Source organism: Bombus huntii, chromosome 4 (genome assembly GCF_024542735.1).
Source record: "Bombus huntii isolate Logan2020A chromosome 4, iyBomHunt1.1, whole genome shotgun sequence".
In the NCBI taxonomy this organism is placed as follows: Eukaryota; Metazoa; Arthropoda; class Insecta; order Hymenoptera; family Apidae; genus Bombus; species Bombus huntii.
The window spans coordinates 8,869,677-8,894,315 of record NC_066241.1 but is presented as its reverse complement, the minus strand read 5'-3'; the positions used below and the strand labels follow the sequence as shown (position 1 = coordinate 8,894,315).

The 24,639-nt window shown below is 44.6% G+C and overlaps 1 protein-coding gene and 1 long non-coding RNA gene across 6 annotated transcripts in view; one reads left to right on the top strand and one right to left on the bottom strand.

The window, feature by feature from the left end:
- LOC126864788 (protein split ends) overlaps positions 1-24,639 on the bottom strand; it is a 120,642-nt gene that overhangs the window by 11,634 nt on the left and 84,369 nt on the right. For 2 of the 5 annotated variants that reach the window (XM_050616504.1, XM_050616500.1), the window contains 7 exons: positions 20,056-20,358; positions 10,503-11,383; positions 8,922-9,568; positions 7,745-7,925; positions 6,920-7,211; positions 5,070-5,810; positions 1-4,947 (listed from right to left, as the gene is read on the bottom strand). The exon at positions 1-4,947 is cut by the window's left edge and continues 5,170 nt beyond it. In XM_050616504.1, coding sequence (XP_050472461.1) covers positions 1-4,947; positions 5,070-5,810; positions 6,920-7,211; positions 7,745-7,925; positions 8,922-9,568; positions 10,503-11,383; positions 20,056-20,358 — 7,992 coding nt within the window. The remainder of the gene's footprint in view (positions 4,948-5,069; positions 5,811-6,919; positions 7,212-7,744; positions 7,926-8,921; positions 9,569-10,502; positions 11,384-20,055; positions 20,359-24,639) is intronic. The other 3 variants (XM_050616502.1, XM_050616503.1, XM_050616501.1) reach the window with 3 other exon arrangements.
- On the top strand, positions 20,354-24,602 carry LOC126864867 (uncharacterized). Its single transcript, XR_007689356.1, has 2 exons — positions 20,354-22,033; positions 22,657-24,602. It is a non-coding gene; the product is annotated as an uncharacterized LOC126864867 (long non-coding RNA).

Genomic DNA, 24,639 nt, shown 5'->3' with positions numbered 1-24,639 from the left:
TGAATACCACCGCTTGATGGAGGAGTCATCGACGACGGTACTGTTGTCGATGACACGCAAGTATTGGACGAAACCTTGGGAATGGGACTCAACAAAGTATCTCTAGGTGTAGGCAAAGTAGGTGACATCGTCTTGGGAATCAACGGGCTACTTGCTCTCGGGGGACTAGGATCCGCCCCCAGGTAGGGCAACTCGCCGCTCTTCTCGTGATGGTGATGATGGTGATGATGATGATGATGGTAATCCTTCCGACTCCGCTCTTCCTTTGACTTTTTCCTCTTTTTCTTCTTCTCCTTGATCTTTTCCGGAATGGTCGACGGTGTGGATGGTTCGATGCTGTCATTGTCGTCGGTGAATCGGAACACGTCAGGGTCGTTACTCTCCGTGCACGCAACGGCCGATTTCGGCGAGTTCGGTAGCCCTAAGAGCTTCGCCTCGATTTCTCGTCCCGCCTCGGCCAAGTCCACGCTGTTCTCGTCCTCTGTTTGATGACGACGTTTCTTCTCCGCCTTTCGCCTGACACGTTCCACGTCCAACACCGGACTGTGGCCACCATCACTGTCCGAAACGTAGGTGTTGTTGGCCAACCGGTCGAAGAGCGCATTGTTCGACGGAGCGTCGTCGACGTCGTCTGACAACGGACCAAATATGTCTTCCATACGTTGCGAATCTCTAGCTTCCTGTCTGTTGAGCCTCTTTCTTCGTGCCTTCGCTTTCTCATCCGCGTTCCTGTCTCTCCTCTTATCTTTCTTGTTCCGTTGCTTCTTGTCCGATCGTATCCTCTCCTCCGTCGTTTCCAAAATCGTCGTGGTACCAGAGGTGACGGCGGTCGTGGATACGTTGACGGACTCGGTCGCATGATTGGCTCGACAATCCGCCGTCGCCGCCACGTTACTCGTCACGGTGTTCGATTTGGTCTTGTGCTCGACAGTTTCCGACGACTCGGTCTTGCTTAGACTGTCTTCGGTCGACATCGAGTTCTTTTGTCGCTTCTGCTTCTTCTTGTGTGACTTTTTCCGCGACGAATCACGCTCATGATTGTTAACCACGATCGCTGGTTGGTTGCCACGGCTGAATGACACCGGGATCCGTTCGTCATCGTCCGAGGTGCGCGGTTCTTCTTTTACGTTCGAGTGAACGACACTGTTCACGACTACCACGTTCGTCGTCTCCATGGAGTTGTGTTTCTCCTCGGTGTCAGCGAATCCGAGATCGACGTCGCTTTCCAGGAACCTCTCTGTCTTGACGGCCTTGCGAATCTTGTTGTTGAACGACGATGCTTCCTCTTCCTCGCTGGTGTCGGAGTGAATTCGAGATCGGGAACTCTTTCTGGACAAAGACTTGGCTCTGGCCGAGTCAGATTCCGAGGTGGCCTCGTCTTCTGTCAAAGCCTTACTGGACACCGAGTCTCCGTCCCACGAGGTACTCTGCTTTTTCTCCTCCCGCCTCGCTCGACTTTGCTTCAGTTGTGAAAATTTGTCCTTAAGTCGTACTTGCCGTTTCTCCTCTTCGAGTTTCTGCATGTTCTTGGTCGAGCGTGCCTTCACTTTGTCATACATACTGATGTATGCGGGCTCGTCGTCAACGATATCGAAGATGGAGTGCTTCTTAGGTTCGTCGCTGTCCGTGTCCGTGGCGGATGGATGCCTGGCTACCTGAATATCGGGCGTCGATAGAGGACCGTCGTCCACGTCACTGTGTAGATTCAGGGAAGACTGTTGATGATGATGGTGCTGGTGTTGGTGATGCTGATGCTGATGCTGCTGCTGCATCTCTCGCGAATGATTCGAACCAATCGCGGTCTGTTCACTCGGCGAATTTGAGTCGTTGCGCTTTGAAAGATCCAGTCTCGATAGGAACTCTTTGTCCGACTCGTGGGACACTCTTGGACTCCGCTCCCTGGACTCCTTCTCGGATCGATTCCTCTTGCTTCGCTGCTTCTCTTTTCCTCCACCTTCGCGGTTGTTCTCTCGGTTCTCCCTGGTCGACTCTCTACTCATCTCGGTTGAGTGAGATTGCTCCCTGGTATCTTGAGACTGTGTGAATACATTACCACTGCTACCTTCCTTTCCATCTCGGCTCTCCCTACTTTCGCGATTGGACCTGTGAGAATCGTTCCTATGTTTTCGATCCTCGGACCTTCTATTCTGTCTAGGCCGGTCTTTGCTGTCCCTCCTGTGCTCGGAGATCTTCATGCGTTTGGCGTCATCCTCGGTCGGGCCATCCTGCGACGAGCATCGTCGCTTGATAGACACCGGCCCGGGGGAAATTTGATTTTGAGACTGGGAAATGGACTGATGAAGATGATTCTCGGTGGGTTGTCGCCTGCTTTCCTCACGATCCCTCTTTTCTTTGTCTTTCTCATCTCTGTCTCTTCTTTTCTCGCGCTCGGACTTTTCCTTTTCCCGCCTTTCCTGATCCTCGCGTTCTCTCCTCTTTTCTCGATCGTGCTTATCCCGTTCGAGTCTTTCTCTCTCTTCCTTCTCGCGTTTCTCCTTCTCCGCCCGTTCTCGTTCCTCTTTCTCTTTCCGTCGTTCCCTCTCCAGCCGCTCCTTCTCCTCTCTTTCGCGCTTCCTCTCCCTCTCGAGACGTTCCTTCTCTTCTCGCCTCCTTTCTCGTTCCAGTCTGTCTCGCTCTTCCTTTTCCCGCCTCTCTTGATCTTCCCTTTCCTTCCTTAACCGTTCTTTCTCCTGCTTTTCTCTCTCCTGGCGAAGTTCCCGCTCTTTCCTCTCACGATCTTCTCGCTCCCTCCTTTCTCGTTCTTCCCTCTCCCGGCGTTCCTGACGCTCCCTTTCCTCCCGCTCTCTCTTTTCGCGTTCCAATCTTTCCTTCTCCCTCCTCTCTTTCTCCTTTACCTCGTTCTCCTCCCTTTCCTTTCTTTCCCGTTCTCTCTCCTCTCTCTCCCGCCTGTCCTTCTCCTGTCGTTCTTTGTCCAATCTCTCCCTTTCACGTCTCTCCTCGTCCTTCTCTCGCCTTTCTTCCCGTTCCTTCCGCTCCTGCCTATCGCGATCATCCTTCTCTCTTCTCTCCTGCCTCTCGCGATCTTCTTTCTCCCTTCGTTCCTTCTCTTCTCTTTCCTTCCTCTCGTATCGCATCTCTTTGTTCTCCTTCAACTCTCTCTCCCTCGCGTGACCATCGTTATCGGCAACGTCGTTCGTCATAGACGAGCTGCCACTTCCATCCTTCTCCTCCCGATCCTTGCGATTTCTCTCAACGTCCGCATCCTCTTTACGCGATTTTCTCTGACAATCTTTGCTCTTGCCGCTGTACTTGGAGTCCCTGCCGTCTTTGCTGTCCCGGAACTCTCGACTTTCTCGATTACAACCGCCAACTTCCTTCCTCAAACGAGACCGGGAAGCGTCGGTGGTGGATGACAGAGACGACGACGATGAAAATGACAATGATAACGACGACGACGACGATAACGATGAAGACGAAGAAGAAACGGTGGTGATGGGGAAGGAAGAGGACGAAGTATTCGACAAGGATGTCGTGGAAGACGGTATTATCGAGGTGACCGTGGACATGGAAGTTTGATACTGATTACTCGACAGGGAGCACGTTGACGACAACGAAGAGGCCGCCGACGTGGCGTTCAACGTGGTCGCGATCGTGGCTTGCGTGATCGGGGTTGTCGACAAGGCAGACGTGGTGGCCGCCGTCGTGAGAACCGCCATCGTCGGCATCGTCGTCGAGAAAGCGAGCGATGATGCGATGGTGACTGACGCGGATGCCGACGCGGAAGAACCACTGGTACCGATCGATCCTCGGGCGGTAGAGGCTCCGAGAGCGTGAATACTACTTACGCTACCGTTGCTGCTAAGAATACTACTCGCTAACGCTAAACCGCTACTATTGCCGCTGGTGGCTGCCGTTCCGCTACCAAGACCGATCGGTAGAGAAACCGGTGGTAATTCGGGGCTAACAGTCTTGATCGACGTGCCGGGTGTGATTGGAGTGGTCGGCGTCGGATGCACACAGTTGTGTTGGACCACCGTTCGTGGATCCGGAGGTTTCAACGTCGACGACATGGTCGTCGTAAACGTTAAACTCGACGATAGGGATGTGGTGCCAATACCGATTTGACCGGCCATAGAGGTGCTGCTGGACAGTTGTACCGGTGGATGACTAGGAAATGGGTACTGCAAGCAAACTTTACTGGTGCAACTGCCGCTAGACGCGAGGCCGCTCACGCTACTACCGATCGAACCGACACCGATCACACCGGTGAACTCTCTCGGTTCGTACTTCTCGCTGAAGTTCTCCAGCCGTTTCGAGTCCTCGTCGAACACGCTTCTCTTGGCAAGAACCGACTTGACGATATCGCTTGGTTGTACTTCGTGCAGATCCAAATCAAGCAACTTGTGTCGAAACCTGAATCTCTCGGACGCCGTGGCGTCCAGCTTCGCCAATGCGTCACCTCCGGCAGCGCTTAACGCCCTCGATCCTGACCATTTCTCGTACTTCTCATCAAGAGAACGTATCCTTTCTTCGAGACTAGGTGATTGAGGTGCTGTCTCGCTGTCGGAACTCGTTGGACTTGGACTCAGATGACGAAGTGGTGGTGAAGCCGGTGGCTGCGGTGCCGTTCGAGGACTCGGCGCCGTTGACAGGTTGATACACGGTGGACTGGTCATCTTCGCGAGACTCGAGTTGTTCGACCGACTACTACCGCTACTACTATTATTGCTGCTACCGGTGTTATTACTATTACCGCTGTTGTTGTTATTATTGTTGCTGCTGTTGTTATTGTTGTTGTTGTTGTTGTTGTTATTGTTGTTGTTGTTGTTGTTCAGCATTTGAGTCGCGAACCTCGGCAACGGTAGCGAGAGAGGACCGTCGTGACTTCTCTCGCGAAACCGCCTTGGCTCGCTAGGCACCAAGTTCTCCGGCCTTTCGTCCACTAGCGGAGTTCCTGGACGCGATCCGTCGTGGTGTTCGTGATGCCTTCGACAGAAATCGGATTGACGCGTTACTACTTAACTGTTCCAGACCCACTGCCATACGCTATGCTTCTAATCGCGATGTCTAATTAAAATATCAATAAAACAACGCAGAAACCATGTTACCTGCTGGTAACGTCGCGACGACGCTTGCAAGGTCCTGGACCTCGCCCGTCGCAGCTTCCTCTCCTCGTACCATGATGCACAACCACCTTGCTGTCGCTGACTCGTCGGATATCCATACCCTTCCTGCTGGAGTGCGAAGTAACGAGCAACGAGGCGATCTCGGGTTCGTCGTCCTCGCAGAGTATGGCGGTGGACGTCCCATCCATCTTCACTCGTTTCTTTGGCGCGAAGCCGACCTCGTCGCCGCTGCTGTGACATTCCTCCAGTTGTTCCAGCAGATGTACCCGTTCCTTTTGAAGATGCCTGATATCTGGAGGTGGTAGCAGCGGCGGAGGCGGCGCCGGTGGATCCACGCTGGTTACTACGCTTTGAACCGCGTGTCGACGCGAAGGAGGTGGACAATCGTCGTCGTTGAGCTTCCCATCGCCGAGCACGCTGCTCTGATAGTCCTCGTGGCTGGCCCCGCTTCCCTGGCTGAACTCGTCGTAGCTGCGGAATCGACGGGGTGTTGGTTCGGTATACTCGCCGTCGTAGTAGGTGTCTTGATAAGAGCGCCTACTGCTGCGGGACATCGCGGTCGGGTGGGCCGGACTGGCACCCGGTGTGCTTCCGCCTCCGGACGTGCGAGAGTAACTGGCCGTCCTCGACCTCGGGGGCGTTTCGTACCGGGTAAATCGGCTACCCGAGTTTGAAACCGTCACCCCGGAGTCAAAACTGCTGCGCTCCCGCCTGCAAGGAATCCTTCAAATAACGGGTGTACTATATTTCATGTTCTCTGCTGTATAACGGCGAGCTCGTCTGCCAAGTATTCTTTGCCTTTTCTGAAATGTTTAGCAGCGACCTTCGCGTTCGATAGGTTGTACGCATTCTACAATGGAACGAGTAATTTTTGTATTGAGCAGGCTGACGCAGAAACGTCGATGTAAACGAGTCAGCTGCCTATCCCTCGGGTTATTATTTCGTTGATTACCATAGTAAACGAAATTAAAAATTTTTTACTTGTTTTCGAAATTGGACAGCCAGGATAAATATTTATCAACTTAAAAATGCTTCGACTAAGTTGGTAGTGTGACCAGAAAAATATGCCGACTGCGAAGGATTAATTGTTGAAATTCAACACGTTGCAGTGTACAACTTTGTTTTTACGCGTCGACGATGGCCAAATGAGAAATTTTGAGGTAGGTTAGCTAATCTTTTCGAACGCGGAAAACGCGAAAATGGTAAAACAAAGATGCATTGTCGTTTAACTGCAAATACGTGCAGTATCTTACTTCTCTCTCAACTTGATAACACGTGCAACTTAATCCATAACGCGAGCAGCGTCCTTCGTACGAAAATATCTGCTAAACATTGCGGAAAAGTTCGTCGCATACATCGCAAGACGTTCTATGTAGCATTTATAGTAATCCGAAATTCTTCGTCAAAACATGTTTGTTTGTCTACGGAGAGCGTTCCATTTATCTCTGCCATTTTAGTACCCGCCTCGTTGCCCAAGTACGATCATAATCAACGACTTTTTCATGGTTAACAAAATTTCTTAATCCATGGTTATTTTAAAGTATCGAATCATCGCGTGTCCTCCTCCAGAGCTGCAGCTCGTTGCGAGAGTTTTATAAAAATGGTAACGTTTCAGCGAGATCGGCCGATACTGCGATAGAATAAAAACGATCTCCGCCAATTTTAACACAGTTGGAGGAAACATCCAGATGACGAAGAAAAGTAAAACACTCGCCGCAATGGTAAAGAACGATTTAAAGCAACTACTTTAGAACGTAAGAATACCGAGATACATTTCGACAATTAATCGTCGTGAGAAAATATCTTGTTTCTGATGTGAGAACTATACATACGAGACATCGAAGGTCGTCGCCGGAGATGGCCTCGTGTCCCAAGGTTTCTCACCAGCGATGCCCTGTCGCTCCAGATGCTCGTAAAACGTTTCCTGGCACTCTCTGGAGGCGAAGTCAACTTGAAGCCGGCGTCCACGAAGAGCGGCTCCTCGCATCTCCTTCACGGCGGCTTGTGCGCAGCTGATCTGCTCGAAGAAGACCAAAGCGTGTCCACGTTCGCGATCCACGACCACCTGGTTTATCGGTCCGAATTGATGGAATTGCATGTTCAAGTATTTTTCTGACATACAATCTGAAACAACGTATAACGTATGGTTAACGCATCATTAGCACATACTTCGAAGAGAACGTTCTCTTCCTACGTATTTGTCAAAAAATCGCTAGCAATTGAAATCGTAACGCGTTTCCAGTCGTACGTTTATTTATGAACGGTATGAAAATATACTACGGATAGATCGAAAGAGCCCTAAACGTAGTCTATAAGTAACGCCAAATGATCGTAATGAGACGCGATCGAGCGATGCGGAGCTTGAAACGCACTTATATAATTCAGATATTCGTTGGAAAAGACGCGAGTTTGATGGCGCTGTAGCGCTCTAAGTACGCGTTTGTTTTTAGAATACGGTCATACTCGTCAATTTGCAATCACTTCAAAGACCAGTCTAACCAGTCTAGAGAACATCCTATCCTCGCGAGCCTCCAGCGATTTCGATCATTAGCAATTTTGTCCGACGAGAAAAATTATTCGGTGGCTTCTAAATCGTAAACTATACAATTTTATAGGTGGTTTTTAGAGAAATCGATATAACTCTTTACGATAATTACCTCCGATACCGTCCACCCATACGCAGGACGTAGGCATCGACTTTCCAAATCCGAGTTTTATTCGATTCGCACCCAGGTGTTCGCCATCCATCGATCGCATAGCTTTAACGACGCTACCGATGTCGGAATATTGGCAGAAGGCATAGCTCGACACCGCGCCTTGTTTCTTAATATCTATCTCCTGTAACATTCAAATATGGTATTTAACTCTTTGTTGACGCCATTGCCGGCGTTTTTCTTTTTTTTTTTTCTTTTTTTTTGCCTGTTGGCCGACTCTTCGTTCGAGTTCCTACGAAGCGAAGCATTTTGCGTTCGAACAAAAATGAAGAATCGAACATTACCGAAGAGGTGGCAAAACATCGTTAAGCCAAAAATACGATAGTGCAAAGTAGAAAAGTTATTCGAACGATGATATACTAAGGAATCGAAATGCAATCGAATCTAAGAAATTCTATTTCGTAACGCTTAAGTTTCGGTTATTCGTATAAGAGTATCAATTGGTTCGTGCCAAGCGACGTATTTAAAGTATCGTCTTATTCGCGGGAACATTCACGGAACAATTAAAATTTCAAAATTCTGTTTTGACTGTTTCACGTCCGGTTCAAATGTTAATATTCGAACAACAACAATTCGCGCGTCATAAATTTCGATCGCATCCGATTCTCAAAACTTTCCAATAAGCTTCCGTTCGGACGTTGTTACCATCGAATTAGAGTTACAGAAGCCTACATACACGCGTGCATATATAGAGAAAGAGAGAAAGACCGTGTGTTATTTGTTATTTGTTAAGCAATTTTATAACACGTCATTCGACGTCACACGTAGCTACTATTACATCTTTAATTACTTTGACGTTTGTTACAAAGTTTAGGAAAAGATTCTGCTTTAATCGCTATGCTATTAAACACCTCTATCTAACATCTCGATACCTAGAAGAAACGCTTAATTCATACTTGAACTCGCTCGCGACGATATAAAAGTTACGATGGCGTAAAAGTTGATTATAAAATCGAATAGATTTCGTTGGAGAAAGCAACTGTACGTAGAAATTTGATTCGAGTTCCCTATTTGAGACTGTAACGCATCGGTACTTTCGATCTAAAGAGATTTTTCCATTAAACCTGATTCCCTTTTAGGTTCCAGGTCTAATCGAACTCGTCGCAATGGACCAACTTACTATTATCTCGCCGAAAGGTTCGAAATGCTTCCTAAGCTCGGACGCGGTGACATCCTTCTCAAGGTTGCCGATGAAGAGCGTCCGCGTCGCCTTCGGATGATACTCGTCGACCTCGGCCTCGTACGGCCTGAACTCGTTGTCCTCGACATCGTAACCCTGGTAAGGTGCGACCTCGATCTTGCATCCGAAAAACAGTTTGTCATGGGACACCTCGAGCGCCTTCTCCACGTCCTCGGGCTTCTTGAAGCAGACCAGGGCGTATCGCTCGCCGGCCGCCCCCACGACCTTCACCCACGTCACTTTGCCGTGTTTTTTGTACTCGTGGAAGAGACCGTCCTTGAGGGATGTGTCGCTGCTGCGTGCCGGCAAATTACGCACGCGAATAGCGAGCGGCCGGCGGTCCTCGGTGACGGCGGCATTTCCGGTACGATGCGGCGAACTACCGGGCGACGTACTGCCCCCGGAAGTGCTGCCGGCGGAACTACCGCTGCGGCTGCTGCTGCTACTACCGGAGCGGCTACTACCACTCGGCGAACTGCTTCCGCTTCGCGATTTTCTACGCTGTTTTTTGTGCTGTCGTAGCGCACCGGTGCTACTACTGCCGCCGCCTCCACCGCCGCCTAGTGGAACAAGACGACGAATGTAATCTACACACGTATATTTTGTTATCGTTATTATCTGTTTCAGTAACGGCCCTTATCGGATAATTCTTAACGCTAATACTACGCGATTAATTAGAATAGCCGCGTCTCTGCCAACCACCATCACCCATACCTCGACAATACCCTTTTTCATCTTTCGTATAGAGCGAAGCCGCCCGTAAACCGTTCTTTCTCAATTTTTTCCTCGCCTCTGTAATTAAAACTATCAAAACAATCGTCACGCCTCGAGTCGCATCGTGCTACCATTAACGAGCGCGCGCGTACGGTCATCGCGCTCCACTCGCGGCTAAAATAGTCTGAAACGCGAGCGCGTAAGCGTGCCCTCAATTTGGCTGGATCGTCGTGATTCCCGCGCGAAAAACGCTACCCAAGCGTGTATTGGGAAACCGGAGGAAGGGGTGATGGTCGCGTCCGGGGGGCATTGAGACGCGAACCGCGAAACACGGATCGTGCAAGTTTCGAATTATTCGGATACGTGGAAGAAACCATTTCTACGATCCGCAAGTTGATACGCGTTTGTCACGAATTTAAGAGCAAGAATGACTCGAAGAAAGTGTTGTAAGAGAGAATTTGGAAATGTCGAGGATCGCGGGAATCACGTGTATTCCAGGAGCAGGGGTAACGCAGGTAGAACCGCGTGACCCAGCGATCGCGCGGAAACGCGCACGCGAAAGACCCGAGGCGCGCATCGACGAAAGAAATGGAACGAAGAAAAGCAAAGAAGAAACGCATAGTCAAAGTGAGAGGCGTCCACTTACAGAGGAAAAGATCCACAGAGGCGGACTCCGTGGACGCAGACGCGAACGTAGACGCGGACGCAGACGCAAAGGTGGAAACGAACGTGTTGTACACGCGATGGTAGAAGAGAATGTGAGAGGTGTGGGTGATGTGGTGCATCGGTACGTATAAGGGCAATTACCTTGCTCGTCCTGGTAGGCGTCGTTGTTGGCAGGCGAGGGTGGCGGCGGTGCGTTCCCGTACCTCGAGGTCGTCGACTCGTAGGCCGACCAAGAGGACGGTGGCAGGCCACCACGATGACGATCTAAGTGGGGCGGGGGCGGCGGCCCGGAGGCGTACGGGCCGGTTCTCGAGTAGAGCCGATCCCTCGCCCTGGTCGATGTCACGTGATAAGAGCTGGCAGGAGGTGGACGGCCGCGGGGTATGTAGCCGCCAGGATCACCGGGAGTAGGATCCGCCGGATGGCCGCCGACGACGATGCCACCGCCGCCGCCGCCGCCGACGCTGCCGACACCACCCCCGGAACCGACCCCTCGACTGCTTCGTTCGCTGCTGTAGAAACTGCCGTGGGAGCCACGTGACTCGAACCCCTCGCCGCCTCTCTCTCGCTCTCGGTCCCTCTCACGCTCCCTCTCTCGGTCCCTCTCCCTCTCCCTGTCCCTCTCTCTCTCCCGGTCTCTATCCCGGTCCCTGTCCCGATCTCTGTCTCGTTCTCGGTCCCTCTCCCTCTCCCTTTCCCTCTCCCTCTCCCTCTCCCTCTCTCGGTCCCTTTCTCTATCGTTAACGCCGCCACTGCCACCGCCACTGCTGCCACCGCCACCGCTGCCGCCGCTGCCGCCGCTGCCGTTGCCGCCGCTGCTGCTGCCGATTCCGCTTCCGACGCCGCCGCCTCCATTAGCGGATCCTCCGCCGCCGCAGCTGCCGCTACCGCCACCGCCGCCGCCGCCGCTGACTCCGCTGCCGACGCTGCCGCTGACGATGCCGGAACCGGCGACGCCACTGCCGACCACTCCGCTGACTCCTCCGCCACTACCCCCGCCGGATCCATGATCCTCCGAACTTCTGCAACACGCGACGACCGCGTTAAATTAAACGATGGAACGATACTGGTCGCAAATACTACACGGATCTGTTTCTACCACACAGAATTCAAGCTTGGTATATAGTGATTTAGAATCATCGCGCGCTCTTTTCACGAACCGCGTTCCGAGAAATTTTCCTTAATAATCGGATCCCTTTCTCGCATCGTTATTTCCTACTAATTGACGATACAACGAATGCAAAAGTTGTAGGTTGTATACCTTTGTAGGAATTCCTTCGTTAATCGTAGTAGAGCGAACGATTTATTTTTTGATCGTTAGAGTACGCTCGAAATAGACGAGCCGTCAAGTATCGTCATACGGTTCGATGACTGACGGAACAGTTTTAACCACATGTCCAAAATTGTTTTATCGATACGGCTTGAGAAGCAAATTACGATCAACGATCGGACTATGCTCCCGATGGTGTACGTTAAAATACCGATATCGTCCACTGATCTTAATCAGCATGAAGGAGCAACCGACAAATACACTTCAAGCGTTCCTTCTATCGTTATAATGCGCGTATCGAATGTAACTCGCAAGCGTAGTTCCTTGCTCGACAAGAGAGATACAAACTGTTTGAAGATACGTGACAAACTTATCCTAACGCGGTAAAATGAAAGTCCGTATAGCGAATTTTAAAATGAAATTCCCTCTAGATCCCTCGACGTCGACGACATCGATCATACCGGTGACGTTCCTCGCGTTATATGCATATCGTTCCATCAAGTTCTCGCCAAGCATTGGACCGCTTTGTTTCCTAACGTTAACTTGCTCGAAACTTAAAAGTATACGCTATTGATGCCGTCGACCTATCGCTGTTGAATTTAAAAGAAATCTATTCCTCTATCCTATATTTCTATATTATTACGCTATATTATACGTTTGATTATCGATTATAGCAGAACTTCGTTTATACGCACCTCATTTGCACGAGCAAATTAATACCGACACCGAGTCTGTACTATCCGAGATAGGATCGAGCGTAATTTCAATTACACACTTCGATTATACTACTCCTATAATGGGTGTATTAATGTTTATAATCATTAGCTTTTATGCAAAATAAACTCTACGTGTTAAGGAAGAGAAAGTCTTAAAGGTGCCCTCGAACTATCAATTAACGCCTATTGTCAATATTTACCGACAAATCGCATTTCCATTGAAAACCTTGAAATAATCACAATATCATCGATTGTCTGAGGACACCTTAACACTTAAGTTCTAATATTCCAAACACTTACGTTCTACGATTCGATAGTACGTAATAAGAGAAACTGGTGAGAATAGTTATTTACTGAACCTTTACTATCATCGGAACAGTCCAGTTATCCGAACTGTCTGCTCCTCCTTATTTCGACTAAACGAGATTCCTCTGTGTTATCCGAATGACATACCTACGAAACTATTAACGAGACACGAAACGTACGTACAGTACCGTAAAAATAAGAATCTAACGAAAGTGATAAATTTCCGAACCTTTGTATCGGAGAAATGAAAAACAACCTGAAGCTGAGGCTTAGAGACGTTTCAAAAACTAGCAACGTTTCCTGCTGCTTTAAGCGCCACGGCCGTTCTTCCTACGTCTTTATCGGTCCCGGTCATACTCATCAGGGTATCAAAGTTCAAAAACGTGGCTTGTTATCACGACGCTGCGTCCAAGTTGGCCGTGTGTGTGTGTGTGTGTCTTCCACCGAGTTATATCGCTCGTGTTCGAACGTGTATGCACGTTCACGTACACGTAGATGAGCCGTTGTATGGCGTTCGAGACACGTTAACAGCATGCACGAGGCATAATCACGGCGAAGAATCAGCAGCCTTTCTCCCGACGCCTCCTCACGTTCATTCCGTTACCATACGGTCACCGGCGTGCTTATCTCCCACCTTCGCGAGAAACTTCGACCTGAATCTCTTTAAAGGCTGCATTACGCGTAGCCGTTTCTCGTTTCTCGAACGATCTTGTTTGCCTGCGAGAGGAGCCAGGACGTTGCCATGCGAACCTCCAGCAATCCGCTGCGGCTGTGAAATTTTTCCGTTACCCAGGCGACACCCTTTTTCTTTCCCTCCTTTTATTTCTTATGGCCGTTTCTGCTTTTTTTCGTTTCTTCCTTTTCCGTGAGATCATTCTCGCAAGATCGAAAGAACCTTTCATTTCGGCTATCGAATGCTCCACGCGTAGAACGTAAATAAAATTCGCCAGAGCTTGGGTGAAATATTTTTAAATACGCTAGTTAGAACATGCATCTTAAATAAATAGCTATCTGTAGCTTTTTGCGTAGAAAATTTGTATATACGTTCGAGGACAAAGGTAAGTGGTCAGGTAATGGGAATAGAGCTTCGTTTAATACTAGTTTTGGTTATACAAAAATGTAGATATTAATTTTAATTGCATAGTAAATAAATAATCTTGTACTATAAAGTTAATATAAAACACGAATACGATTAGCGTGATTATAATTTTATGGATATCTACTTCCATAACATTTCCACTAACTTCCCATTTCTTTTCGACTAAATTTTGCAAATTAACTTTTTACGTCCTGGCTTATAACGTTTGTAAAAATATTTGAATCTCATTCTTGGTACTCGAAATTCCACGTATACGTGGCTAAGTTTTATTTGAATAACGTTTACAACATAGTTGCAACATCCACCATATGCAATCGATTCATTATGATGGTAATCGTCCACAAACAAAAATTCACTTTATATAAACAAACAATCCAATCGGTTCACGTTAAGCAATCTAAGGTAAGTGTGTTTCGTAATATGTATTCCTTACAGAATTAACGTGACAATACAATGCAATGCAATGGTGAAATATGTGATACTAAAATCGTGATATTAAATGAGGACAATGAAGTGTAAATTAATGAAAGATGGTGAAAATGCTATAGGAACAGCAATAAATACGATGTACCATTATTGTCTAAAATTATTAATTAATTCGGTTGCTCGTTAGTCTAGCTCGAATTTCCAATAGACGAATGAAAGAAAAAATAAAGAAATGCAGATCTTTCATATCCGATGAATAACGTCGATTTAACTGCAGACTCGAAATCAATGGCAATAATTGATGCAAACAGACTACATATTCAGGTTCACCGCGAATTGCGTAAAAGTTCCCCTCGCACGAGAGCAAAGTAAACTCGAAAAGAACGCCACGTAAGTACCATCTCTTTCAGCGAAGTAACAATCTTTTTAATGGATGTTCGTAAGGACAAGTTTCTTTGGCACGTACGATTACGTTATAAATAGATTCATACAGAAATCTGTACTCTGTAACTTGTAACTCGTCGATTCACTGATATTATTGTTTGGCAGATTATCGTTCAAGAGCACCTAGGTGATAAAACAGTACTTCGATCGATGACAATCGTTTAATGGTCGCGTAATCTCGATCGGCGGAATAACAATGCCTTTCGTGCCACGTAAACAAGCTTAATACGGCATAATGTTTAACACGTTCGTAAAATCATTATCATACGAAATTTTATTTAAATCGTAAGACTGTACGTACGCGCTTTACGTGAATTTAACGTACTCGTATGCCGATTATTACGCATGCCACGTTTTTTTCTTTCTTCGCGTCTGTCACACTCGACAAAACTGCACGTTAAATCGAGTTTCAGACGTACACGACGGACCTGTTAAGGCCGTTTTCACGATACCGTAGATCGAAGATAAACTTCGTGTTGTTTCGTTCGAGTTCGCCGCCGAGAAATATGATGAGTTGGAACGGTTCACGAGCACGAGAAAAAAGAAACCGGAGGAAAAAGTGCGCGGCGATTGGCGATCAGTGTAGAAAAACATGTGCACTCGAGTATAAAGTCATCGGTTCGCGTATGAAGGACAAAACGATATACGGTATCGGTCACGCGACCGATCGCAATTCGATATCGTGGACGTGGATTGAGCAGGGAAAACACGCGGCTTCGAAAAAGTCCACTCTCACGGACGATCTGACCGTTGTTCCGAATCACATCGGTTTATCGATTCGACCTTTTTATTTAGGAGTTCGCGCTCCAACAGTTTCAGATAAAACAGAAGGGAAAAAAGAAGGGAAGCCTTGCGTCATCGTTAACTTATTAAGATGAACGTCTATGTCAAACGTGATAACGCCGCATGTATCGATTCGAGAGCAGCTTATCATAGATAAGGGAAGTAAGAAAAATTTGTACACGGCAATTCCTGTCCGTAACGCCATTAAGGGCCTGAGTATGTGATATAAGACTGATACGAATAACTTATTACGAAGACGCGAAACGAGAACCGTGCATAGAAAATCGTTCTTCCTGCCAACAGTACACGCGAGCTTTTTCTGCATATCAATGTTTACCCACGGAAAGCGCAATGTCGTTTTGTTATGACGGACGACGTATTTGATTTCCTAGAATCACGCGCATTTAAGTTTGTCATAAAATAGTAGTTGGCATGTACGGTATAGCGGCCGATAAGATATTTTCAGGGTCGTATTAACGTGTTTCTGCACGTTTATGTCCGCTGATAACACAGTTGAACACAGTAGATAAAATTAGTAATTTTCGTACGTATAAGTAGTCGTTTCACGCCACCTACTGCTAAATTTACACTTTGCAAGCGATATATAACGTTTAGCGATATTGATAATATGAACGCAAGAATACCGTAGTCGAAGACTCGGCAAGATCAAAATCTTTCTTATACGAAGATCGCTCCGTTGAAAACGAGCCGGATTAAAAAGAAATCATAGCACGCGCTTTAGCCCTATACATATGGATGACTCATATACAAATCGTAAACCTTGTTATCAGTTCGTATACCTTAAACACTGATGTCATCCTCGGGACAATACCGCGACCACCTCTATTACTTATTCGATAATTATCATAATACGTGGACTAATTAAACACCTTCTTAATAAACACCATAAAACATATTTCGATGTGTGATTCACGCTTGATCCGTAACCATTTTATCCACTCGTATCTAACGCGTTCAAGCTTAGTACAATGTACCTTATTTTCGAACGATGCAAACGCAAAATTATATCGTCAAATCTAAAGATTCAGTAAAAAGATATAATGTAGTTTTTCTACGCTTGATTCGAACAAAACAAAAGCTCTGATACAATTAAATTTCTACGAAAGTTATAATTCACTTACATATCATTCCTCAGAAATATTCTTAAATTTCCAAATATTTTAATAAATAACGATACGATTTTATGATCAATAAAGCGATAGTAAAGAATATCAGTTTTTGCTAATAACGTGTCATCACGTAAGTCATTGTACTTGTCTTCTCTCCTTTAATTGCAGATATTTGGATTATCACGAAAGATTTAAGCTTTATTTCGCTGTGTAAATTTCTCGTTCACGTTAATACCACACAAATTTCATCCTGGTAAGCGCCAATATGTAAATAAATATATGAAACTACGCCATAACATTGAATTTTTGCAAAATATTATATTGTATTTGGGTGCCTTGTTTCGTACTATTATATCTAAAATTTTCGCACTGTTGACAAGTTTTTGGTCCATAATATTTATATTATTTTAACGATGCTAAAAAAATGTTGTAACGTGTCGAACTTAAGCAGAATTTACTTCATACGTTTCATACGCGGATGAAACGTGGATGAAACCCATGTTCATCCGTCGTGTTCCTCCGAAACAATGTAGATTCAACTTTATCTAACGTAATAGTATCCAAAATGATAACCTTTAATGAAATACGAAATCTTAGTTCGAAAAGAATTATGTAGCAGTGCTTGGGAGCATAAGGCCTGAGGTGTTGGTACTAAGGTACTGCCAACTAAAGCAACCATCCCTCCGTCTCGGTTGAGAGGCGGTCGCGCGCTAATGCGCGCGCGCAGATCCTCAGACGTGGCAACATCGCGAACGACCACGTCGTCACGGTCACCTGACTTTTCGTGGAAACGCGACGCTGTCGTGCGCGCGGATAAGGTATGCGACGAATGCTGGTAGAGTACATTGCCTATATTTTGTTCTCGAGTCCCGATAAAACGATCAATCCGAGAGTACGAAGGATCGATGAAAGAAGCAAACGAGGTAACCTATAAGGTCTATCTTTTGGTTGACGAGCAGCACGGAAAAAGTACGAAGTCTCGCTGGCGTAATGGTGTACGCCGCGCTGTAAGGTGATTCTTGGAGAGTTGGAACACGTACGGTGACCGGAATAGTCGAGATACGCCGTATATATCACGTGGCCTGGTAAAACAAGTGCGTGGCAGAAACGTTTCGACGAGTGGCCCCGTCGTGAATATGGATTACGATCGAAATGCGTCAATGTGCCAGCGAACAATAATACGATAACCGGCCTCCGCCAATCGATTATCGGTTGGTTTATTTCCACGAACGCGATATTTCGTGACACGCGTAGCTGTAGCTCGTGACGACCGATATCGGTATATACAGTGACTCAAAGTATTCAAACACTCCTAGAAACTTTTCATGTGCATATTATAGGAAACATTTTGAAATTCCATTAGCACTGTAGCGCGAAACGCTATCATGATTATATTGGTAAAATTGGAAACGGATCTGAAGAAGTATATAGAAATTACACTTTGCAAAGATCATTAAAGTATTTGCGCCATCAACTATTCATTATATTACTAAGCCAAAATATGTAGTGAACCTATCTTTAGTATTAATTGCATGTTTAAGACTACGATTCATGTTGTACTAATTCTTCACTAACTGCGTGCTTGCAATAAATATCTTGCAAATCTTATGTGCATTTTCGGATTAGTTTCAAATTTCGCTATTATAATCATAATAGTCGCATATCATTATAGAGCTAACGAAGTTTCAAAAAGTTTCGTATAATGCGCATAATATATTCATAAATAAACTCAGTGGTAGGTATTCGATATTATTTATTATATCGTAGCGTGGAGAAACATGAATACGATCAGCTATTTAAAAAAAACAAACGGCTTTATCGGTATTATATCGAAATATTAATTAGATTATGGGTCGTGAACGTGGATAAATTGCTCTCCTTGTTGATAACGAAAATTGTTCGAACGAGTTTGTTGTACCGTTTCATCTTTGAATATATATATGCATGTATGATACATACTGGAACATGAGTTCGTTTTAAGAATTCCACTAATTTATGAAACTCATTATTAAACGAACAATTCGAACGCGGAGATAAATTTCATCGCGCTATTCCATTGTCTTTTGTGCGTTTAACGCGTGTTCGGTTATTTCGATTTCGTCCGAATCCATTCAAAACGCGTGCGAATATATCTTCGAAACTGCTATTGGAAACGACGGAATATTTTATTGAATTATTAAAGACGTTCGATTTGTCCCACTTCGTGGAAAACGTTGTTAAAGTCGTTTTATGTCAGAAAATGAATGCACGAACAATTCAGGAAATTAAGTTTCTTATCGATTATAATAGACTTGTCGTGTTCGCAAGTTTCGTTCGTAATTTTCTGAAATTTGTATTTATTATCAAGATAATTCTCATAAAAGATTGCTCGTCTAGTCTTTATTAAAAACCTTTTTTTTTTTTGGTAAATTATTCGATTTAATTAAAATCTAACTATTAGCGTACACGGAAAATATTTGAAAAAAGACAGGTTAGACGAAAATCCGACCAAGTCTACTTTTCCTTCATCAACTTTCCAACTTAGTAGTAGCATTTAAGTCGAAACAAAAAGCAAACATTATGAAACACGACGTGACGTCAACCTTGACCGCAACATTGCAAGAGGTTAAGATACACGCGACAATGTTCGCGTGGAATGACGTGTCTTTTTATTATCGCGTACACTTTTCAAATAAATCTATAACTAGCGGAAAAGAAGCCTGAATGGAGTGAATACGCCTAAGATGAAAATCTCATAGTTTATTATTCTGTATATTATGTTTTAATGCATTGTGCAATATATCATATGAAAGAGTACATAACATGTAACGTGATTGTATATATTGATAAATGGAGACGACACAACGCATAAATCCAACAATAGTACCAAGCCGTAAAATGAAGGGATGCGGCGCGAGATTAGAACGGACAGAGAATCGTAATGAATACACGCAGACTGTACGTGAATTTTGTTAGAAATAAGAGATAATGGAACAGCCGTTCGTCCGTAACGACATTTCAATGTCGTTTTACCTGCTTCCTGTGACGTGCGATTTAATTAATTCTCGCGACGTGACTCATCGCAAAAACCAACATTTATACGTTTCATTTTAGCAACCAAATTATTCGACTGCTTCAGCTTGCAAACTTTTTACAATTCTCATGAAAATGTTTATATCTTGTAACTCAAGAGACTAACGTAACATCGTAGCATACAAACTGATACTTATACTGATTTGGGTATCCAAATTTTGATGCATTTCCAAGTTTGAGGCTTATCCCATGAAGAAAATACGAAGATAAAGACTATTCATCGTCAAATATCAATTAAGTTCAGGTTACAACGTGTTACCTACTCTCACATAATGCAACTCGTATTATTTATATCACAACTATCGATCGTTAGTCTTTCGTAATTGAAATTTGGTTTACTTTTGAGAAAAAATATTATATTTTATTACACTTTCTCACTATGATTTCAAAGCTACGAACTTGGGAAACTTACGAATATATATTGAATATAGAGCAATATGATGATTACCCGTGCGAGGGAAACCTGTGCTGAAGATGCTGTGGTTCGTAGTATTGTGTGGTAAGGGCTCGTTCGTCCAAGGTATGTTCAGTCGCGTGGGCCTTCGCTGCGGACTTGATATCCATGAACGCCACCGTCGCGGAGGCACCCCCGGTGTTGCCTGAGGTACCGTTGCCCGCGCCACTACCACCGCTCCCAGAACTGGAACCGGAACCACCCTCGTTACCTTCTCCGAGGGAACCACCGGAACCTCCATCCACAGGGCACTCTTCGCCCCGCGGCAGGAGCTTGACGCTCTGCACGCGTCCATACCTGTAAACATTCCAGATAACGCGTTATTTATTTAGATATTTATTGGCAACCATTTTAATCGTGAAATATCAAGAAAAGCATGTATGTACCACGCACCAACAATTCGGACAAGCTACATCATGTATGTACATGGAAGGGGTCTATGCTAATATGTTTTATATTATAAAATATAAATTTCTTTAACTAGGCCTTTTTATTAAAGTACTTTGATCTGTTAATATTATCAAGAAGAACATATACTTGAAACCCGATAAATATTACGTACTACGTGAAAACTCATAAAAGAAATAAACCAAGGAGGAAGGGATAGTAAGCCTTCCAAGTCTAAAGTGCACTGATGTGATCTTTGTTCAGGTGTACACAGTAGGCGATAAAAAAGATAATAAAAAATAACAATTTCATAAAATAACATTTTTCTTTAATATAAGAATGTTACAAGTATAGGTAATGTTTGTGTACTGTATAACGATAGCAAGTGTCGAAGAAAAGTTGATAAAGTGAACTATGAATATAGAACGAAATAAAAGTAGTCTGAGGTTTAATATTCAATCTACAATTCGTCAAGGATATAAGTTTTATAAACGTTACAGCTTTTATAATATGATAATGCAAAATATAGTACGGTAATTCCGTCAACAACGCAAAATGAACTCATTAGGATCGTTTAGAATTTCAAAGAGGAAGAGATAAGAGATAATACTTCATCCCTGGAAACTTTTTTCTTTTCTCCTCGAACTGACGCGAGCAAAAATGAAATTGAAAAAAGATAGATATATGCTGATACTGACTGATATTAATTGCAAAATGAAATAAAATTTTGATCCGATTCTTGTCTCGCTGTACTTAGGTCGCTATAGGTAAAAAATTTTTGCGGATACTTCTCATCGAATATTTCAAGTTCAGCAAATGAATCTACAAGGCGATATACATATAGGCGAACCAAAGAAAAAGTGAAAATATCACGAAATCAAGTTCAATTTCGAACTAACGTAAATTTCCTACGATAACTGAAATTTCCGATATTCACGCTTCAGGATTTGACATAATCTATTTCATAGTGCCGGCAACTGCGCAGCAGTTTCGTGGGTAAATTACTTTTTTCAACGGATTCAGCGGATAAGTATATTCATTTCGAAGAATGGCTACGGTATAACTTTTTTATTTTGCTCGATTGCAATTTCGAGTCGGTAGACTTAAAGACACTGCGTTTTGTTTTCACCTTATAAAGAACGGAGATATTGAATTTCGGCGAAATTAAAGAAAACAAACAGCTAAAGTTGTTTCTGGCACACCCTGTGTACAGAAAAGCTCGAGAGTAGCAGAAACGGACTTACTAGGTGAGGTAGGGCTACTGAATTGGAGTGGGGAGTCGAGCGTCTTGATAGGCCGATTGGGAGAAGAATATTACGCGCAAGCGCAAAGACTTCAACGGTTTCGGAGTATCTCGGGGAGTTGTTCGTCTAATCTCGCGTGAGTCGCACGTATTTCCTTGTGCGTTCTTTCGAAGGAAGCTTTTGTTTTTTTTTCTTGGACCATAAACGCAGCTTCTAATACTTATATCAACGGAAAATGCATATCACAATAATCCGTTGTTTGTTCTTCACGCTCACAGGCGCCAGTAATAACGCGAGAGAGAAAATGCGCGAGAATCGAACGACACATCATCGACGCTAAAGTACGTTTGGATTAACTGCGCAGAATATTTACTAGACCGTTACGAAATCAAGGAACGGTGAACATGTTTTTTCAAACGGGAATACTGAGAGGACTCCTTTTTTATTCTATTCAAGCGATTTTTACATCGTGATATGTTGGGTCGTTCCGAATGGGGCGTGGTCGGTCACTCTTCCATATGCGTGTGATTCGACAGCGAGAAAAGATGACGCGTATCTTTCGTATAACGGGTTTCGATACTCCTCGTTTTCTCAATTGTTTCGAAAATTTTTTGATCGTATCGGGAGGCAAGGTTAAGTCGTGTGTAATACGGTATTATACTTCGTTTCGTCGGGATTCATTTTAAAAACAATTCGTCAAAAACTAATTTTTGGATTCATCTCGTACAAGTTGTAGTATCGCATCGTTTGGAAGATTTTACAAAATGGCAGCCGCGGTGGCGATGTTGTACTGTTTGCAAGTGACTCTCGGAACGAGTCATTTCTATTCCATACTTTGCGTGTTTATTCTTCGAAAATGTAATACCGACCAAGAGTACACGTTTTTCTAATTCGAATATTCACGGATCGTTCAATGTGTGATATATGTGGAGTGTTATTTCGAAATTTCGTCCCTTTTTTACAGTATCAAACGTAACCATTATGGGTGTAATTCTATCGACGGACGAAGTGGACAAAAAGAAACAAAACGAATCGAGTGAAAAGCGACAGACAGATCAATTCGCAATATCATTATCGGGCGTTATTCTGCATGACATTTTACAAAAGAGAAGCAATCGTGGTCTGTGCATCGTGCCTCTGAGACTTCCATCCCACCCAGTTCTTGTTCGACCTCCCCTCTTCTTTTCCTCTCCAACACATTCTCATGCGAGAAACGGATGCGCGCGCATGTACACGAATACAATCGCGCTGAAGTAGCACTGTGAAGTCTCTTTGGTGCGCACACATACCACGGCAAACGTCCTTTTCTTTGACACACATGAGTGAAAGCGGGTGAGAGGGGAGTGACGAGAGAAGAAGAAATAAGATAGAAGGCCAGAGGAGAAGGAGGAAGAGGAGGAGAAAGGGGGGAAGGGTGGAGAAGCAAGTGCCACGGTGGCTGGCTGGCTAGCGAGCCGCAAACCGTATCCATATTCTCCTCTAGAATCCCCGCTCGCGTTGTGCTTGTCGAGGAATTTTACTTCGGCAGACTCGCTCCCAGACTCGATTCCTTCGTTTCTTCTTTCCGTAGCCGCCAAAGTACAGCGAGAGTTCTATGTGAAAACATTAGCATGACTTTCCATAAATTTCAAGTCTCTAGGTCAGAATCATATTTTCTATCCATATCGATGTGTGGTACACGACTCTGTAAAACACCGATAAATCCGCTCGTATCTGACTCGTTTAACAATATTCGAACAAGTCTACGAATGGAATATAGACGTTCACCGTGCCCAGGGAGAAAAATAGTGATAATTCCGTAGAATGCCTGGAGTGTGTGACGTTCATCGGTTTACAAAGTTCCCAATCTTTCAGTGATCCGCTTCTAGGATTTCATTATATCGCTATTGGTTATCCAATAAGAACGATGATACACAATTTTTGGGGGGGCCTGAAACAACAGTGAATTTCTCGGCATCGACGATTTCCTCGGTCGAGGGAAATATCGTTATTTGTGTTACGTTGCATCCCATGTACGATCGGAAAAAAGTTCTCTTCTGAGAAACCGAATCTCAAGACTCCCTCATGGCATCTACTCGGATGATCGTTTGTCCTTCTATGTTTGAAATGAGAGATGTACAGGAAATCAATACATCGGCCCACGGTTAAGAGATCCTAGGTGTGTGTGTGTGTGTGTGCACGCATGGGCAAGAGAAAGAGAGAAAAGAAAAAGGTAAAATTCCGATTCTACGAATCGATTAATCTTGAAAATCCTATAGTAAAATTTATGGATCAAATATTCATCACTAAAAACAAGGTGTGAACGTTCCATGTTCCGATTGTTAACAAATAATATACTTATTTTAAGTATAACACCTATTTCATTGATAAACAATAAGTGTTTTCATGCGTATCCAGCAAGTTAACAAAGAACATGCGTTGTAGAAGAAAAGCAGGTCTACGGGTTGGAATTCTTTATATTTCGCCAGATCTCGGAATTCCAAGCGCCGTGAGTGTGTCGATCTAACAATACACGGAGGTTCTACGATTCCGTGAAGAATGGCAAGAATAAAAAGGAATACAATGCAGAACGGCCACTACAGGATAACAACAAAGAAAAGAAGGCTTTTGTTCCTCAACTTTTTCCCGTTCCCCTCTTACCCCACCGTGATTCTGCCTTGGGTCTAACACCGAATCGAATAAAAAATATTGCCTACTACTACGAGCAAGTTAGTACAGTCAGAAATATTTCTAAGGCATTGAAATCTCCTAATCGTTACAAAATAAATGAAAATTGTTCAAATTATTGCTTAGCTATTTCGAATTTATTCTATCGCAATTCTAATTCTAATAACGCTAGTTCCATATCAAATGTACGAATAGTTACAATGCCAGAATAAATGAAACAACGTGGTTGAACATTGTGCATAACCTATGGAATCTTTCTTTATCTCCGTTTTTTTCTGAT